Source organism: Lolium perenne, chromosome 4 (genome assembly GCF_019359855.2).
Source record: "Lolium perenne isolate Kyuss_39 chromosome 4, Kyuss_2.0, whole genome shotgun sequence".
NCBI lineage: Eukaryota > Viridiplantae > Streptophyta > Magnoliopsida > Poales > Poaceae > Lolium > Lolium perenne.
Window position 1 is genome coordinate 135,262,867 of NC_067247.2, and position 19,574 is coordinate 135,282,440.

At 45.3% G+C, this 19,574-nt stretch overlaps 3 protein-coding genes across 3 annotated transcripts; all 3 read left to right on the top strand.

Moving 5' to 3' along the window:
• Positions 1-846: 846 nt before the first annotated feature.
• Positions 847-2,556, top strand: LOC127293980 (polygalacturonase-like). The gene is made up of 4 exons (XM_051323714.2): positions 847-1,407; positions 1,485-1,774; positions 1,845-2,073; positions 2,150-2,556. Exons 1-4 carry the CDS (start codon positions 904-906, stop codon positions 2,399-2,401), a joined length of 1,275 nt encoding a protein of 424 aa, XP_051179674.1. The 5' UTR covers positions 847-903; the 3' UTR covers positions 2,402-2,556.
• Positions 2,557-5,578: 3,022 nt separating this feature from the next.
• LOC127293981 (la-related protein 6B) lies at positions 5,579-12,566 on the top strand. Its single transcript, XM_051323715.2, has 10 exons — positions 5,579-6,162; positions 6,640-6,721; positions 7,756-7,850; positions 8,119-8,190; positions 8,308-8,387; positions 8,484-8,580; positions 8,786-8,833; positions 8,908-8,976; positions 11,088-11,225; positions 11,838-12,566. Exons 1-10 carry the CDS (start codon positions 5,761-5,763, stop codon positions 12,186-12,188), a joined length of 1,434 nt encoding a protein of 477 aa, XP_051179675.1. The 5' UTR covers positions 5,579-5,760; the 3' UTR covers positions 12,189-12,566.
• A 2,919-nt stretch (positions 12,567-15,485) lies between these two features.
• LOC127293982 (probable inactive shikimate kinase like 1, chloroplastic) lies at positions 15,486-17,798 on the top strand. Its single transcript, XM_051323716.1, has 9 exons — positions 15,486-15,673; positions 15,754-15,800; positions 15,901-15,955; positions 16,043-16,203; positions 16,367-16,449; positions 16,538-16,655; positions 17,009-17,087; positions 17,194-17,258; positions 17,427-17,798. Exons 1-9 carry the CDS (start codon positions 15,523-15,525, stop codon positions 17,493-17,495), a joined length of 828 nt encoding a protein of 275 aa, XP_051179676.1. The 5' UTR covers positions 15,486-15,522; the 3' UTR covers positions 17,496-17,798.
• The last annotated feature ends 1,776 nt before the right edge of the window (positions 17,799-19,574 follow it).

Consider the following 19,574-nt stretch of genomic DNA (forward strand, 5'->3'; position numbering starts at 1 on the left):
TCTTTTTCCTGAGTTAAGACATGAATTGTTTTATATGGAATCTTATTTGCATGCTAGTAGCAATGTTATTAGTATGAACGCAATTACTGCTAATGCTATGGAAAAGTCTAAGTTTGGGGAAGCTAGTTTTTATGATCTTCTTAGCTTCCCAGCTTTAGGGGAGAAAATTTGCTCTGATAATACTTTATCTCCCATATGCGATAACTCTAATGATGTTTGTGATATTTTAAATCCACCTACTGAAAGTATTCCTTTCAAGATACCTATGAAAATTGTTGAACTTGCTATGAACAATTGCTATTTTGGAGATGGGACTGTCCATCCTAGTGATCATTTACTCTTTATACATGAATTATTCGAGTTGTTTGAGAGTGCAGGTATTTCAAAGGACCAAGTTAAGAGGAAGCTATTCTCAATATCTCTGAAGGGCAGAGCTGCGGAATGGTATAAGATGCTGAAGAATGGTCGATCTATTGGTTGGGAGGAAATTGTACCTCTCTTTTATTCTAAATTTTATCCTCCATTGCTCATGCCCTAATGCCGCTTATGTTCTTTCTTCCTCACTAATGGAATGAGGCGAACATTTTCTCCTTTTGAAAAGGTATCATAGTCCTTTTTTCATCTTAATGGGCCTTCTAAATGTCGATTCCTAAAGGTGATACGAGTCACACCAACTTTTTTGCAGTACCCCACGAGAACAACCAATTTCAGGCCTTACACACACAAAAAAATCTACTGAAATGCATGTCATTTTAATTTTGTGCACGCTCTGCAAACTAAAACTCAAGTACCTATCAGTGTTGCTTCTTTTAGGAACTTATCAATGTGACAATGTGTGTTGCTTAACACAACTCCTAGTATTGTGCATCCGAAACGAAAACAAACTTGCACGGCACGACCCCAATGCTGTGGACACACGCATCTCCGGCCACGCACAGATCGACCACGAGGCGCTACTGCCCAATGCCGGCACGGCGCTCCAACCTCGCTCTCCTCGCCCACCTGTGCGTGTCACTGGCCGCCGTGGCTAGAGGCGCCGCGGCGACGTCCTACAGCGTCGTCGACTACGGCGCCGTGGCCGACGGCCGGACGGACTGCGCGGGCGCGTTCCTCAGCGCGTGGGCCGCGGCGTGCGCGGCGGAGGGCTCGGCCTCGGTGCTCGTGCCGGCAGGCGAGTTCTTGGTGTCCAGGGCGAGGTTCAGCGGGCCGTGCCGGAGCGGCGCGGTGACCGTGGACATCGCGGGCACGGTGCTCGCGCCCGTGCCGTACGCCGGCGTGCAGCTCTGGATCGTGCTCCAGAACGTGGACGGGGTGACCATCAACGGCGGCACGCTCGACGGCAGGGGCCAGGCGTACTGGGCGTGCCGGAGAGCCGGCGGCGGCTCGTCTTGCCCCGTCGCCACCAGGGTCAGTCAGTGCTTTCTTCCAGAGAAAATAGAACGATAATGTTAACATTGAGTCATTAACTGGGCGTTGGAACGCAGTCGTTGACGATATACCGGTCCAGGAACGTGCTGATCCATGGCCTGACGTCGCTGAACAGCGCCGGCATCCATGTGACGGTCCAGTCGAGCACCGGCGTGGCGATAGTGGACACGGCGGTGTCGGCGCCGGGGGACAGCCCCAACACGGACGGCATCCACATCAAGCAGTCGAGCGACGTCACCGTCCGGAACGCCAGGATCGGCACCGGCGACGACTGCATCTCCATGGTCGAGGGCTCGTCGGACGTGTGGATTCAGGGCGTCAGCTGCGGCCCGGGCCACGGCATCAGGCGAGTGACCAGCTTGAGCCCGTCGACTGTCCGTCGGCTGATGTGTATAATCAATCTGTATGTATATCAGTATCGGGAGCCTGGGCGACACGCCGGAGCAGCTGGCCGTGCGGAACATCACCGTCAGGGCTGTGACGCTCGCCGGTACGACCAACGGGCTGCGGATCAAGACGTGGGCGAAGGCCAACAACGGGCTCGTCGACGGCGTCGCGTTCTCCGACGTGGTCATGAGGGACGTCCGGAACCCCATCATCGTCGACCAGAACTACTGCCCCGGAAACGTGAGCTGCCCCACCGAGGTACCATACCCAACTATGTGTATTTCAACACCCAACTCTCGGGGAATACTGGCACAGAGCGTGTGTCTTGTTTCAGGGATCAGGGATCAAGATCACCAATGTCTCATTCACGGACGTCGTCGGGACGTCGGCGACGCCGGTGGCCGTGCGGTTCGACTGCAGCCCGAGCCGGCCGTGCTCCGGAATCACCATGCGTAACGTCCGGCTGAGCTACGGGAAGCAGCCGGGAGCGGCCGAGTCGCTCTGCCGGAATGCGCATGGAGTTGCCTATGGGCAGGTTGTTCCACCGAGTTGCCTGGCTGACCAGGAAATGCTTTGCCAAAACTGAGACGAGGAAATGAATTTGCAGGTGTTTCTACCGTTGCCTGAAAGCGAAACTGTTTTCAGTCATTCGGGCAGTTCTTTTTTTCAAAACTTTCAAGAATCTATTACTAATCAACAGTACAGAGTCTCAAAAGCAATAAAATTACAAATAGGTAATTATACCACCTAGCGCACTAATACGAGTTATTGGTGTGCCGTTGTCCTCACCCTTCATCACCGGAGTTAGAAAAAGCTTATCGGTAGTATAGTTTGTTATAGTAGACAAATGGAAAGCCATTGTGTTTATCGTACTTTGTTGAACCTTGAGGGCTTTATTAATTTAAAGTCAGGCACATCTTATCTTTTATCTAAAAAAAATCACCGTGCTAAGACTTTAAAAGACTAAAGCAGTAGAGCAACAACTGTCGCCAATGATGATAACCATAGATAAAAAGATACTGACCGAAAACCATACCAACTAACACAAAAATCATCTAGATCCCAAATACCTATCGGCCTTGGCCATTCACCGTCTGCCGACGTTAGACGCACCACTAAAGTGAGGATAGAGTGAGGAGGAATTTATTCTGACTTCAGGATATTATTAAAACCTTTTGTTTATTGGAGCTGAATCTTAGCTCCCTCGAGTGTGATTCTTTTTTCTGCCTACGTGGCCGGGTTGCAAGAGTTGACTTTTAAACTGATTTTTTTTTTTTGAAAAGGGAGTAGACCCAGGCTTTTGCATCCATTGATGCATTAGATGAAAATGTTGTCAAGCCGTAGCACTTTTTTGACAACACCATTTGGTACTTGGTAGCACTTTTTTGACAACACCATTTGGTACTTGGTAGCACTTTTTTGACAACACCATTTGGAATGCAAGTTGTGGCACACGGCGGATAGGCTTGAAAATCTTGGATGACATAGTTATGGCAATTGCAAACTTTGTAACCGAACTCGAGAATCCCTCGCACACCTTCTTTTTAATTGTCGTTTTCACGAGAAGGGTGTGGTCAAACATAAAAGAGTGGATTGGCCTTCATGATGTCAATCAAGATTTGTGCTATGAAGCTTTAATCGTCCAAGATTGGTGGAGATGGTTTGTCCAAAAGCAAGGACAATCTAGGAGAGTGATGGCTTCCATAGCCATGCTTCTCTCAAGGGAGGAGTGGAAGGAGAGAAATGTGTGTGTCTTCCAGAATCACTTGTCGACCGCAACGGTGGCACAAACCAAGGAGGAATCGTCTTTATGGTCAAAAGCCAAAGCCAAAGCCATTAGTATTGTAATGCCACAAGACTAGATGTTTTGTTTCTTACCTTTCCTCTTGTATTGGTCCATTGTTCCCTAACACTCTAAAACTCCTTCGTGTTCGTGCAAAAAAAATTTTGTAAAGAAGTTTGCAACTTATCGATACAAATATAGGCACCGAGAGTATGTCAAGGCTTACCGGGTAAGCTGGCATGACCGACGACGACATGGAGCAAAGGAGGGGAGTCATGACAATGAAAGTAAGCAACTAAACACGATGCCATGTAGTATCAGTACGGTGATTTTATTTAATTTACATTTGGCCATCAATAAGAAACATACCTTCTCTATGGGCACTGCGCTGGTTCGCTCCACCTACGATGGACTTTTAGGCCTTAGAGGTGTGGCGAAACCTTCCCTCTCACCGGCGGGAGGGCCCCTGCTTCTTGGTTTAGGTTTTTTCCTTAGTCTTCTTCGAGATGGTGAGGCGGTGGCGACGCCTTGAAGTTAGAATAATCCCCCCACCCTATCCTCGTTCATGTGGTGCGCATAGCGCCGGGGGAGGCCGCGAGGAGTCATGTGTCTGACCGATCTTCTGGATCCTGTCGGTTTTCGTGTTCATTGGTATGGTTTCAGGCCAATCTCTTCCGATGTATGGTTGTCGGATGATGGTTGCTACTCTTGTTTTGGTCTATTGGGGCTTTAGCACGATGGCTTCCCATATGTCGATTACAACAAGGTCTAATTTGACAAGTTTTGACTGGCTCCGGTGATGGAGGGGGAAAGTTCCGTGGAGGGCCTTCGGCTCATGCTAGTGAGTCTTCGAATTTTATTACATTTGAAGCTATTTGTAATGATGCTGATGAATTATGAATAGGTCAATGTAATTTTTCGCAAAAAAAAGAAATACATGGTAATTTTTTGTTGCAAAAAGGAGCCTGGCATTGAAAGAAACATGTGACATTATAAAGCACCACAAGGAAACAAAAATTACAACAAAATCCTTGAGATGCCATTCGTGTTTAACCTCTAGACCGTTTCGACGACGCGTGCTGCTTCCACTCCTTCCTGAGCTGGTACAAACCAATTGCCAAGATCCGAAGAGAATCAGCAGATCCGGTGATACAAACCCTCACGAGCCCTTGGCAGACTCAAGATCGAATGCCCACGAGGCAAAAAAAGTCTGGAGAGACCTTATTCCAACACGCCATCGCCGCCTGCACCTCCGATGCCGCTCGGAAGACAAAACCAGAGGAAAACAGACTTAAAAAAACAAACGATGAAGAGATCATGTCTCCTCTGCTCTATCCGCCGGCGTGGCCACTAGATGGAGGGGAGGGGAGGGGAGGGGAGGGGAGGGGAGGAGAGGGACCGAGTTAGCCGGATGTAGATGCAGCAGCGGGCACGCGAGTGGGAGGAAGGAATACATGTAATGACATTACTATGATTTGTTTTCATTTTTCTTTCACGTTAATAATAGAGCTATGGAAGTACAAAGATGACATGCTAGTGTTGTCGAAAAAAGAAAGATGGCATGAAAGCAAAAGTAGAAGTGAATCGGATTTCTTGAGAGATCACGGAGCAAGAGGCAGGACACGCCCCCCACTGCCGTTCCACTGCCAGTGGCGATGGGGTCAGTCGCCCCGTATATAGGCCACGGATTGGGTCGCGCAGGAGGAATCATACGGAGGACACGACACCCACCACTGCGCTCCGCCTCGATCCAATCCCGCGGCCACCTCCCGGCCCCACTCTCGCGGTCCGTCCCCTCCCTACGCCCGGTCCATACACCCGCAGCCAGACACACGCCACGTGTGAGCCAGCTCGGGCACCAGTCCATACACCGGGTCTACGCACCCTCCGGACCAGTCACCTCCCTCCCCGATCGGAGGCGGAGCGTGGCCGCGGCGCTGATCCCCCGTGGCGGCCTCTGTCGCGCGCGCCCGAAATAAATATCCCACCTCGCCGGCGCCCGCGACCTCCGAGAGCTTCTCCGCCGCGCCCGCCCTAACAAGCTAGCTACCACCCCTCTAGCGCCACCCTGCCGGCCACTGATCACCACCACCACTCCGCTACCTCGCCAGCTCAAGCTCCCGCTGCCGCTCCCGCTACTGGCGCCGAAACCCTAAGCTCCGATGCCGGATCCGGCGGCGGGAGAGGAGCCGCAGCTCCCGGGGGCGCTCTCGCGGAGCAGCTCCGCCAGCCGGCTCAACGCGCAGGCGCCGGAGTTCGTGCCGCGCCCGCCAGCGCCCGCGCCGTTGCCCGTGCCGGTGCAGCAGCCCGCCGTGATCCACGTCTTCGCCGGCCCGCCCCCGCCGCCGCCCGCCTCCTTCTTCGTGGCCGGCCCGCCGCCGCCGCCCCGGGCCCCGCCGCCCTTCGAGTACTACGCTGCCGGTGGCGGAGCTGCCGCGGGGTTCGCTGCCGTGCTGGACCATGACGCGGGGCTCGAGCAGCCGCTGCCGCTGCCGCCAGCCCAGCCTCAGCCGCAGGGGAGGGAGCTCAACCCGGACGACTTGCTGCACAAGATTACCAAACAGGTTTGGTTTGCTGCTCCCCCTCTTGCTCCATGCTGTCTGCTCTGTCGCTCGATTTCTGGCTAGGTGTTACTAGATCGGCATGGAAAGTTAATTTGCTACTAGTACGTTTCAAGTAGCTACACGTTTGTCGTGTGTGATGCTTCAGTAGATCAGAAAGTCCGCGCAACGGCTTTCTGCCCGTTCGGCTATTTTTGGACAGGCCTGCTGCACCGAATTAGTAGATGTATATTTTGGTACTATTAGCTCTCCGATCTTGCTGGTATCACCGTTAGTGTTGGAGCTGCGTGCACGTACATACATACACGTGCGAGTGGAGTCTGAAGGGCGCAATCATGTCAATTAAATCCTGTGTTGTTTTGTTTTTACTGAGAATCTTATGTCATAAATTTTAACCTTGTAGGTGGAGTATTACTGAGAATCCTGTGTTGTTTTGTTTTTACTGAGAATCTTATTTGATCATAAATTTTAACCTTGTAGGTGGAGTATTACTTCAGTGATATAAATCTGGCCACCACAGAACATTTGATGAGGTTTATTACTAAGGATCCTGAAGGATATGGTGAGTTGTGTGCTCGCATCTCAACTCATTTTGTGAGATTTGTAATGAGTATTTATCATACTGATACCTGGTGTTGACTGTTTTATTTCTTTTTTTTTGAATGAAAGATGTCGTCACTTTAGCTTTCTATTCCATCAATAAAAAAGAAAATCATGTTTAAGGTGTTGCTACTTTAAAGATTTAAGCTGACGGTGAGAATCATAATAGGCTTCCAAAGACAATTACTTGATACCTTATACATGCTACTTTTCCGTTAATTCCCTACACATGAATTACGGTACACGTTTTTCTTTGCTTCGAAACTAAGATATCATGTACTTCCTCTGTTCATAATTATAGGACGTTTTAGACACTTCAAAGTGAAACTAGGTACACACTATAATGAGTGAATCTACACACTAAAAGTAGACTAGATACATACCAAAATAGATGAATCTACTAAAGGCTAAAACATCTTATATTAGTGAACGGAGGGAGTATTTAATAGGACATACCTTGCTTATTTCTCTTTTCTAAAAGATGTTATGCATGAGCTTTCACAGTATCTTACGCTTCTCATGTTTAGATACAGTTTGTCTCCACATTTCTTTTATCTTATCAGGGATTATGTTTACATTGATTCATTAAGGCATGTTCAATGGACTGGGACTCTGTAGCTAATTTAACATCAATTGAAAAATTGAAATTAACATTTTTTATTCTATCTTATCATGCATGTCAATTGATTACTTTTCACGGGTCTTTCATGTTCAGTTGGGTGTTTGCTGATGCGTGTTGTAGCATTATCTTGTACCAGCTTCTAGCAAATTTACTAATGGGACAGTGCTTGCCATATTTGTCAGAAAATAATTTCACTATAAACTGGACCTCCACATGCTAGTTTTCCTTACTTTATTGATAAAAGTATCATGAAATTAGTTTGTGCCTACTATGAAGCAAAATGAATTCCTTCACTACTTGGACAAACAAATATAATCGGGTATCAGCTATCAAGTTATATGTGGCAAACTGATTTACATTTTCACTCAATGCAGTGCCGATGTCAGTTGTTGCTTCCTTCAAGAAAATTAAGTCTTTGCTGCAAAGTAATTCAATGCTTGCTTCAGCTCTTCGGACTTCATCAAAGCTTGTAAGTTCTACTATAATTCTATTGTACATTGCAGCCAGATCTCAAAATGTAGTTTTTTTAAGTTGTTTCATTCATTGACAGGGTGCTATCCTTCATAGGTCATATGATTAAGATTAGGCACATCATGTCTACTTCTGCTTGTTTGTCTTTCCCCTGCAAATGCATGTGCTTACATAATTTTATAGGATGTGTGTGTGTGTTGTGGGGAGGGGACAAAGCTTCTATTCTTTTGAAAAAAACATGTATAACTGTTTGGTTATACATGCAGGTCGTTAGTGAAGATGGAAACAGAGTAAAGCGTGAACAACCATTTACAGAATCAGATCTAGAAGAACTCCAGGTAATTATGAGCCCGTGATACATTGCATGAGACATCCATATGCTTGAGTTTTCTAGTCCACTTTATGGAGAAAATTGATGCTAGACTATAGTATGGAAAACTTTGCGTGTGTTGTAGGCTCGAATTGTTGTTGCAGAAAATCTTCCAGATGATCATTGTTACCAGAACCTTATGAAGATTTTCTCATCTGTTGGCAGGTAATACTTATTGTAGGTCAATACTGAGCGCAACTATTCTGTTTCAGTCGTGAGAAAACTGCCTTGTATGACCATTCTTGTTTTCCCATGTTGCAGCGTAAGGACAATCCGAACATGCTATCCTCAGACCCCAAATGGCACTGGTCCAGTTACTAATCGATCTGCTAAACTAGATATGCTTTTCGCCAACAAGGTAATTATTATTCTTGTTTCTAGCTCTCAAATATTATATTATATTCTTAATGGAAGTTGTGTTCTAATAGTTGTGTGGGGTACCACTGAATGATTATATTTATGCAGTTTGACTGTTATATCATGCCCTCAGTTTCATCATTGCCTTGTTGTGCGTCACCTTTTGCTGATTGTATGTCAAACTAATAGTTTTTACCTCATGGCAGCTGCACGCTTTTGTTGAGTATGATACTATTGAGGATGCTGAGAAAGCGGTATTTATCTTTGCACATAAATAGCATCATAACTTATATCCGTATTACCAATGATGTCGCTTCATCTGATGCAGACTCTGGTGCTTAATGATGAGAGGAACTGGAGAAGCGGGCTCAGAGTTCGGTTGTTGAATTCTTGCATGGTAACCATATTATTTGGGTTTAATCAAATTGGACATGAAATAGTTCTGGTGCTTAACTGCTTATACAAACCTTATGAGTTATGATGACAAGTACTTGCCATAAATATCAGATTACGATGAGGCTATATGAATGAAGTATCTGGCATACTTTATTTTTTATTCTCATGATTCCATTCTTTCGCAAATGCGATTATGTGTCTCCATCTGCATTTGGAAAGATGCATTAATAGCGCATAGTTTTTTCTGATTTCTTATTTCTCAGCTTACCTACGTGGATTGCTACTAGAAACTATGGTCAAAGCGTGTTTGGCGGGACTCTTTATCTTTTAAGAATCAATGTTTTTATATTAATTGATCATCGATGCACCGGGTTACTGTGATCAGATCCTGTGACAGCGGAGCAATTTCGGCCAAGGACTAAACTGCCATATTCACGTCCTGTCTCACAAAAAAATGTCCAAAGAACCAAACCCTTGCAAAGCTCTTGGATCTGTTTGAGGATCGGCAAAATGCTTGCCCCGGCCCTATGGGTTCTCGTTGTTCTCCACAAGGACGCGAAATCTGGCAATCTGTCTCAATCGCCACAAGTAGGTATTCATGTTGGCACCAACAGGGCTCCATCGGTACACATGAGCTTCTGCAGCAAGCATGTTTTGCATATAATTAGGGTTGAATCATGGAGATGTATTTAAGTGATGGAATCGTCGATCATCATCATTGTTAGGCTTCTCCGCCCTGTTTTGGCTACTGGCTTTACTATCCAAATTCTTGATTTTAGCATCAAATTCTGTTTCAAATACTCTAATTGATTTTGCTGTACTTGAAGCTATTTTTCTGGCAACTTTGCTCTAGACCATGATTTAAGAACTGATCCGGTGATTCTTATGCCATGTCCTTATGGACTGATTATTCCCTAGTTGGCCCAAAATAACATCTTATTCCATGCTAACATACGAAGGGTCGTGAATTGGCAATACTTGAATACGTAAAGTATAAGTGGATACCACTTGTCCCCTTATAAAAAAATACACTTCAGATTTGCTCTCCAGATAAGAATGTTGTAAGTCCTTTAGAAAGAAATCCTATTTGGTTTACATGTTCCCTCAGTGTCGGCGACTCAGCGCATTTCCATTTGAACCCTCCTGACATATCGTTATGAAGACTGTCATAATGAAACTACAATTAATAGCAATTACTTTATAATGGCATCCGGAACCAATAAACACAATCACTTTTGTCAAGGAACAAAAACGGAAGTATGGTAGAGGCGTTGATGCACGGATTGTTCCAAACCAGCCAGCACTGAATTGTGGCTGTATTTTCTCACAAGCTAAATTGCATCATAGTCTGTTTTTCCCAATTCAAAAACCGGGTTTGAACCACCTGAGGTTAAAGATGTGTCTGACTTGAACTGTTCATTGGATGTGTCTGAGTTGAACTGTTGACTGGATAAGTTCAAGAGTTAATTCTAGCAACTCCAATCCTTTTTGCCTCAACATTCTTTTCAAAGATTGGCGTTGCTTTGGCGATGGAGTTTTCTCTACTTTTTGAAGTTATGACTCTGTTTTATGCTTATTCTGGATATAATTCATGCCCGTATAATAAGTATCACCACAACATTTTTCCATCTTTGTTGGATGGGCCGCCAATGAAATTATGACGTGCCCTAATGTTCAGCATTATAAATTTAGCTTGTTAACATGAACACAAAATCAACTGCTTCTCAGAAATTCAGCAATATTGTAGACATGCATTTGAATCAAAATCATGGACCTTTTGGTGTTAACAAGGAATATTTAATGTTACTAACATGAGTGGCCGACCTCAATTCTGGTATAACCACACCTTCACCCTACAGTATGTTGAAACTTCAAATGTTGCCCCTTTTGTTCAGTTCTGATCTATTAGGAAGAATAATAAATTTGATATTTATATTGTTTCAGGATTACATCCATATCATATTACTAATATATGTCAACAGTGTTTTTAAAAGTCTATTTGCATATTGCTGAACTAGTTTAATGTATGCCAACAATCCTTTATTTCATTTGTTTGCTTATTGCAAAAGAAAAACTTTTCCCTAAAACAGTATAATGTCTTTTGTGTTATAGGCTAAGGGAGGCAAAGGTAGAAAAGGTGGGCATGAAACTGATGCACATGGTGATGAGGATGTTTCCACTTCTGATCAACCAAATGATAAACATTTAGAAGAAACATCTCAACCATCAGATGCACTAGGAGAGCATGTTGTAAGTACCCCCTCCGTTTCTTCTGAACATAAGGTCTATCCCCCCCCCCCCCCCCCCCCCAAATCTTGTTTAGTTAAGGTGCATGCCGATTTAATTATCTTTTACCTTGTTTAGCCTCGTTACATTGTTTAGTTAAGGTGAGTAAGAGCTATCTGTTTCTCTCTTCTTCGCAAGGCATTAATAAGACCATTGACACCATGTTCATTCTTTTCTGCCATTCCTTTTATAATGAATTCCCACACCTGACCAAATTGTACGTTCAGAAGAGAAATGCATGAAGTACTATATAATCTCTAGTCTCCTTTATTTTTTGTACAGGGCTTAAAAAGAATTTTAAAAGTAAAACTGCCAACATATTTCTAAATATGGGCCCAGTCTGGTAGCAGTTTTGTGTTGTACTGTTGTTAGCCATCAATCAGCTATAATACAAGAATACTCTAACTTGGTACTTGTCACGTAGTTTGAGCAGTACATTGCTCTGCGAAATTACTTGTTCTTTAAATTACCACTTGAAAATTTGTGAGATTCAATTGATTGTGTCTGTTTTTGTACCTCCAAGCTTGTTCGAAGAGACTTCTCTCCATAGACCTGAAAACAATTGATTTTTTACAGTCCGAGGAGAGCACTGGTGATACGGGCCGAGGACGTGGCAGAGGCCGTGGACGTGGAGGTAGAGGCCGAGGGCGTGGCTACAATAACCATAACAACCAATACCACAACAACAACCATCCGCAGCACCATCATCAAAACAGCAACAATCAAGGTAACAACCGGGGTGGTGGCCATCCTATTGGAACCCCGCCTTCCAGCCACCCAGTCAAGACTGAGCAGCAGCAGACACAGTCACCGCCTCCGGCAGGAGCTAACAAACAGCAACCAGGGCCACGAATGCCAGATGGCACTCGGGGGTTCTCAATGGGCAGAGGGAAGCCACAAGCATTGACACCCAGCCTGTCCACGTAAACACTGGAACTCGATTCACACCACGAGACACAGCCTGTCAACGTAAACACTGGAACTCGATTCACACCACGAGACACAGCTTGTGCTGATTGTCATGTTGATAGAGAGACGGTGAGAGACTGTCTTTTAGAAGTCTTGTCTTCGAAGTGTGCTTTCTAATTTACAGACCATATACAGTTTTGCGTGTGCTGTGTGTACTTTAAAACCAGTAGCGCCCTGGTTTCTGAGTGATTATGACCAGCATTTTGTAACCTTATTTATTTGCCCCTTTTTGCCTCTTACTGTAATGTTGTACAAGTAGAAGTAAAAGCTCATTTGGGCACAGCAAAAGTAAAGAAAATAAATGGAACATGCTGAAGTATGGTGATGTTTAGTGTAGCGCGTTATTGCATTTCTTTGCCTCCAAGATAAACTGATCGTGTTTCTAATGATGATCCAAGGCAGAATTGCTTGATCACGATGGCAACACTGTCAGCTTGCGTATCTGTTTATGGCTTATCATCAAATGCTGTATTTCTCTCCTCGTGCTAAGGCGAGCTTGGTCATTACGGCTCTGGTTATGCAGATCATGTATGAGTTAAGCATTTCGCTTTAACAAGAGTGGTGATGTCTTGTCTAAGAGCATCTCTAACAGAGCATATAAAAAATGTAAATCGAAAAACTCAAGTTTAATCTTTAGAAATGTGTTTTTGGATCGCAAAATGGATGGCGCAGAACAAATCTGTAAACTAAAACTAAAAAACAGAATATTCGAAAAGTCATCACCTTCTTCATAGGAAATGTCCGCGCTGCTGCCTAGATCTCCCAACGCGGGTCACCGCCCGCACCCCTAGCTGCAGCCGCGAGCTTGGGATCAGGCTGAGTCGCACACGGAAGAGCCGAGCGGCGGCCGTGGTTAGTGATGCCGCTTGGCCTAGTGCTCTACAGCGAGTGATGCTGCTGCGCGCTGCGCGTTTTTGCTGCTTGGCCGCGCGCATGCCGCTGCTTGAAGCTGCTAGCTGATGTTGCTTGGCCCCGCCTACCTGCCACCGCGATCGTGCCATGGCCTGCCGTGCCCGCTCGTCACGCGCCCCGCATGCAGCCACGAGCTAGGCTGGCAGTGCACAATTTTAGCAAAGCAGCCAGAAATCGGCAGCTGGAGGCGGTAGCACGGACGGCGGCGCTGTAGGAGCGGTTAGAAATCCGTTCAGTTTTGGGCCTGTAAACCATCCTTCGGTCAGTATTAATAGGGGTCGGGTGAGAAATTTTTTGGGCCCCTGAAAAGTTATTCGGACCGGACAGTGAGTTCAGTCTTTGTTCTGCGCCACTTTCAACCCGAACCCGTAAATCGGCCGAAAAAATACGATTTTGGCGTGATTTACGGGCTCTGTTAGAGATGCTCTAAGTCTAGCAGGGCATGTGGTTTCTTTTAGTGCTGGGGTTGCTAAGTCTGGGATGTTGGCGACGGTGCTCGGAGCTATACTTGCCTGAGAGGTTTGTGACTTTCTCGCTGACTTGGCTGCTGCCTACGCTGGATCTGCGATTGGCGCCCTACATTGTCATGGCTTGTCTTGTTCAGCATGGTGTTGGAGTGTCGCTTTGTGGTATGTTGTGTTAGCTAGAGTGGATGCAATCATGTTGTTCAGGTTTGTGTTAGGTTTGGTTGTGGGTGCATGTGGTATGCTTGTTGTGTGCACTTTGCACTGTCATTGTAGGTTTTTCATTCGATTTTTTCCTAAAAACTAAACATTTTCTTACTATCTCTGACCATAAACAGATGTCAAAAGTTTGTTTAAACTTAAATATATCTAGACACTCTTAGTGTATAGATACATCTGAATTTGGATAAATCTTTCGCATCCTTTTATGAACGGAGATAGTATTAATTATTAATTATTAATTAATGAATAAGGCAAAAAAATTGCTCTGTTTCAATCTGTTTTTTTTTTACTGTATTTCGCTTCCCAGGTTAGCTGCCCACACTGCCATGTGGATAGGGCACCAATCGACTTCTCTTCAGTATTTTCATTTGATTGTCAATAATGGATGAAAGGGGATTTTTTGATGTCCCCACTCTTGAAAACAAATTCTACAATCCAAAGGTAATGATTGTCTCGCCGAATCCTGGATCTGCCCTTGCTGGTTGAGCTTAAGCGGAAATTATAATTCTGTCTTTGCATCAATCTGATCGCCTGGCTGTCAAAGTTTTTCGGACTCTAACTTTGCATTTGCAGGGTCTTCCTGAAGCTGAATTTACATTTTTTGCTAGATGTGTATCGAGGGTTGTAGAGACCACAGATTATTGTTGCTATTGTTGGCCGGCATCCAACCTAAATTTTTTTGGCTACATGTTTGTAGAAGCATAATTGGACAATCTAGAATGTGAAACTGGTTCATTTTATTTTAATTCCTAGGGCTAGACTGCAAGAGTGCCGTATTTCTTCCTCTTTGCTCGCCTCTTTCCTGCAACACCAGTTGTAATCTTTTTCGGGCAACACCAGTTGTACTCTTTTGTTGCAGACCAAGTCTGAAACATATGCTGTAATCAAGTTTTATTATTGCTCATGTTCCCTGAACATTAGAGGAAAAACGGAGTGACCAACAGAAGCTGAATTCGATGTATTTTTCTTCGATATCGCGACAGCATATTGCTATCTCGTTTTCAGTCTGCCGGTCGTCTGACCACCGTTTTTCTATCGCACTGCGTGAATTGGAAGTTCTAGGCAGTCCTATCGTCTTGAAAGCAGACAAACCAAGCGGGGAGATTAAATCATACAAATCATAAACACTTCAACAGTACTTTTTTAAAGTACTTTTTTTAAGTACTTTTTTTTCTCTGAGAAAGGGATCCGTCTAGCTAGATCCTAGAAGTATATGAGGGAGAATGGTCAGAAATCTCGTGTGGAATTGAGATGTAATGCACATGATGCTTCTGCAACTCTATAAGAAATCATCACACCATTCCTTCCTCCCATAAAGAGAAGATCAAATTCACAACACCCAACGAAACAAATCAGAATAAAACGCAGAAAAGATATCTCCCCAAAAAGAGCAAAACCGAGGATCACTAGCGCCATTAGCCAGCGACAAACCAGAGATGAGATTGCTCTGGCTCTGGCGGCGGCGGAAGAAAGAAGAAGGAACCCTAGCTCGTAATGGACTTGAGCAGTCCGGCTGGCATTTTATAGATGGATTTGGCGGCCTGGTCGGGTCACTGGAACGTGGGGCCCACGAATCAGTCGGCCGCGCACCGTCCATTCCCACACCAGAGGCCCAGATATCTTCCTCCTTAGCTTGGCTGTGGTGGTGGCGCGGATAACCCGAGGCCAACGATAGACAAGGAGCAGAGGCGACAATGGCGACGGCGACGGCGATGCGGGCGGCGACGGCGGCCTTCTTCTCGCCCTCCGTCTCCTCCTCCCCGAACCCCAGGCACCACCAGCATCCGCTCTTCTCCGCCAGGCGGGGCCGTACCCATCCCCGCCGTCGTCTTCGCGCCCTCCCAGGTAGGTCCCTATCCCCAATCCTTCCTCGCAGATGATTTTCTTCAGAGAGATTGAGGATTGGATTCGGCATTGGTTTTCAGCCACCGAATTGACCCTGGAGGAGCTCAACCCATCCGTCGACCTGCTCGTGCGTTCCTATATGCCTCTCCTCAATTCCTCATTACACATTCACCTATCTACTTACTACTCGTGGAATGATTTTGGAATTCTGAATCTCGATAATCCAGAGGAAGACCGCGGAGGCCGTCGGCGATTTCAGGAAGACGCCCATCTACATCGTCGGTGTGTATTCCCCCTGTGCTCTCCCCACTGCGTCGTCTTCCCAATTCAGGCTGGAAGTTTAACTGAATATCGGCCTCTCTCGCGCAGGGACGGACTGCAACGCCAAGCGCAACATCGCCAAGCTCCTCGCCAACTCCATCATATACCGGTACCTCTGCAGCGAGGACCTGCTCGAGGACGTCCTCGGCGGCAAGGAAGCCCTCGCCACCTTCCGGGAAACCGACGAGAAGGGCTACCTCGAAGTCGAGGTGCCTTCTCTCTTTCTATATACACCTCTACTTTGAACCAAAATGTAGTTCAGTGTTGTAATCTCAACCCTCCCCAGGAGAAGCTGAGGGTTGGTAATATGGACTTCTCTCTAGTATACACTTAGCACCATTCTAATATGATCCTCTTGTAACTGTCCCGCAGACCGAAGGGCTGAAGCAGCTCACGTCCATGGGCAGCCTCGTGCTCTGCTGCGGCGATGGCGCCGTCATGAACTCCACCAACCTGTATGTATACGCCTCTCCTGCCTTCGCTGCCTCTTCTGTCGGCACCTGTCTGATTGAAGGTTCTCTCATGCTTGTGTCTACTCTCAAGAGGGCTTCTGAGGCACGGGGTCTCCATCTGGATCGACGTTCCTCTCGAGCTAGCGGTGAACGATATGCTCAAGAGCATGGGGGCAAATGCTATTTCAGACCCAGATTCATTTTCCAAGGTTCATCTTCTTTCTACTTCGGACTACACCATCCTCTTTATGATCGATGCTCTTATTCATGTTACTCAAGACACAGTAGTCTACATATATGCTTGCATAAGATTGGAGCATCCTTGTATTAACGGGGACTTGCTATCCTATCCACCGTTTGAAGAAGAGAAGAGGCTATACGATGCCCTGCATTTGCATTAAACAGGAGAATCCCTTAGCAATAAGATCCTGGCCTTTGTTTTCACATTAGTTGTTTCTTTCTTATGTGTCCTTGTCAATCTTAGGTTGAAATCGATGTCAATTATATCTGTTGTTGAACTGCGAATCTTGCTAATCACAGTTGAGAGATCTCATGCTTGCAGGCCATGGGGAAGCTCCGCCAGCGTTATGATAATCTGAAAGAGCGCTATGCAAATTCTGATGTTACTGTTTCAGTGCAAAGTAAGCAGATAACTTCCAGCAGCATTTCTTCAATTTGAACATAGATAACGTATTTCTGCACTTGTGGAAATCCTGTTAACATGCTTTTGGATTGAACACCTTCCAGATGTGGCTTCTCAATTAGGCTACGGCAGCATCGACTCTTTGAGCTTAGAGGACATGGTCATTGAGGTGAGCGATATAAGCATCATGGACAGCACTGTAACATAAATTTTATTTTGCATAGTTGGACGGGACTGCAAATAGCTGCACCTGAATAGACAAGTCTTTTTGTTAATAATTTCACGCAGATATAACTAATGGTGACAATTGGAAATTTTATGATGTTTTTTTTTTCAGATTGTGAGGCAGATCGAGAAGCTGGTCAAAGCAAAGGCAATGATGGAAGCTGCTGGAAAGCCCGAATGATTCTGCCATGGATGAGAATCCGAGATCTGATGAATCTAGGTCTGCCTTGTTATTCCAGTATTTTTGCGACGTCTCAATACTTCATACATAGTGGCTCCCGGCAAGGAAGGTTTTCGGGACATGTCACGCAAATGAGTTGAACATGTTTCGGGGCGATATTCGTAACACACACTCCTCGCTGCAAGTTATTTATTTATGTAGCCAGTTGAAATGTACATCGCTCAACATAGGGCCGAACATTAATGATGAGATTTTTCCAATCGAAAAGGGAAAGAGAAGAGGCAGCATGAAATTCTCTGTGAATCAATCGTCTATGCCTATTTCTCTGATTGATTATACTACTGGTTCTACTGTTAGTATGGAGAGATAGCTGAAATGAGGAGGATGACTCTCTGCAAATAACCTTTCCTCATCTGTTCTCATTTGTCAAGAACAAAGATATTTCTATCATACAGGCTGTTGACATAAACAGGGAAAACATTCCTGATCTATTTCATGTCCCTCTCTCTCCACTATTGCTGCCAACCAGTGTAATGACAGACATATCCAAACTGTGAGAGCTTTGGATCCAGTATATGTTCATGCAGTAACCAATCAGACAACGTTTCTCTGTGATCTGATAACACATGTTGTATAATTTTCAAACGCCAGGCAAAAGCTTTGCCCATTCCATATTAATACTCCCTCTTTTCATAAAAATAAGGCAACTTTGTTTCTTGAGGCAATTTTGACTAATAATAGGGTCAAGTAAATATGAGTTGCATGTCATTCAAAATTATTTCATTGGATGCACATTTCTATAAACTTTTCAATGGTATATTTTAAAATAAAATATAACTTATATTTGGTTGACTAAATCATTAGTCAAATTTTGACACGAAAAATTGAAATGACACGGATGCCACCTAGAGGGGGGTGTGAATAGCCGGTTTTAAACTTTTACGAATATGGTTTAACAAATGCGGGATAAAACACTATATAACTAGGGTTCACCTATGTGCACCAACAACTTATGATAAGCAAGACAAGCAACTATGTGATAGCAAGATATATAACTTCAAGCACGAAGGCAATCGCAAAGTAAAGTGCATAAGTAAAGAGCTCGGATATAGGAATAACCGAGTTGATGCAGAGACGACGACGTATGCCGAAGTTCACACTCTTGCGAATTGGAGCCGTGTGGAGGACAAAGCACTCCAAACACCACGAAGGCCTTACCGAGTCACCGTATTCTCATCGAGCCTTCCTACCAAAAGGGAAGTCCTCGATCCACTATGGAACCTTGAGGGTGGTCACCGAACCCGTACAAAGCTTGAGGCAATCACCACAACCTAATTGGAGGCTCCCAAGAAATTTGCCGCAAAGGCCTCACAAAGCTTGATGAGTCTCCACAACTTAATTGGAGGCCCCAAGAATAGCACAAAGACCGCTAAGCCGTCTAGGGATCCAAGAACCCAAGAGTAACAACCTTCTCACTTTCACTTCCACGAATCACCGTGGAGAACTTAAATCGATGCACCAAATGCAATGGCAAGAACACCACTAAGATGCTCAAGTATTTCTCTCAAATTCCAACAAAGCTACAAAAAGCAATTGGGGGAATAATAGAGGAAGAACAAGTAGGATAACACAAAGAACTCCAAGATCTAGATCTAGTATGTTTCCCTCACTTAGAGAGAATATTGATTGGTGGAAATGTAGATCTAGATCTCCTCTCTCTTTCCCTCAAATGGGATTGAGAGATAGAGAAAGCTTCTCAAGATCAACAATGGAGGACAGAGAGAGAGAGAGAGTAAGAGAAACACCTAGATTTTGGGGAAGAAGGGGCCTATTTGTAGCTCCCCACGAAATATGGCCACTGGGGCTTCCTAGGCCGGGTTATCTCGCCCCCGACATGAAATATCTGGCCAATAATCCGAGGGTATACTGAAAGCCTTTCGCTTAAGTCCTTAGCCATTTTCCGGGGGCCGGATATTTCCAAATAATCCGGCCCAGATAATCCGGACGGATAATCCGCCCCAACTTGGGCCGGAATATACCCCCCTCCCCCCCCCCCCCCCCCCGAAACTAGCAGGGATA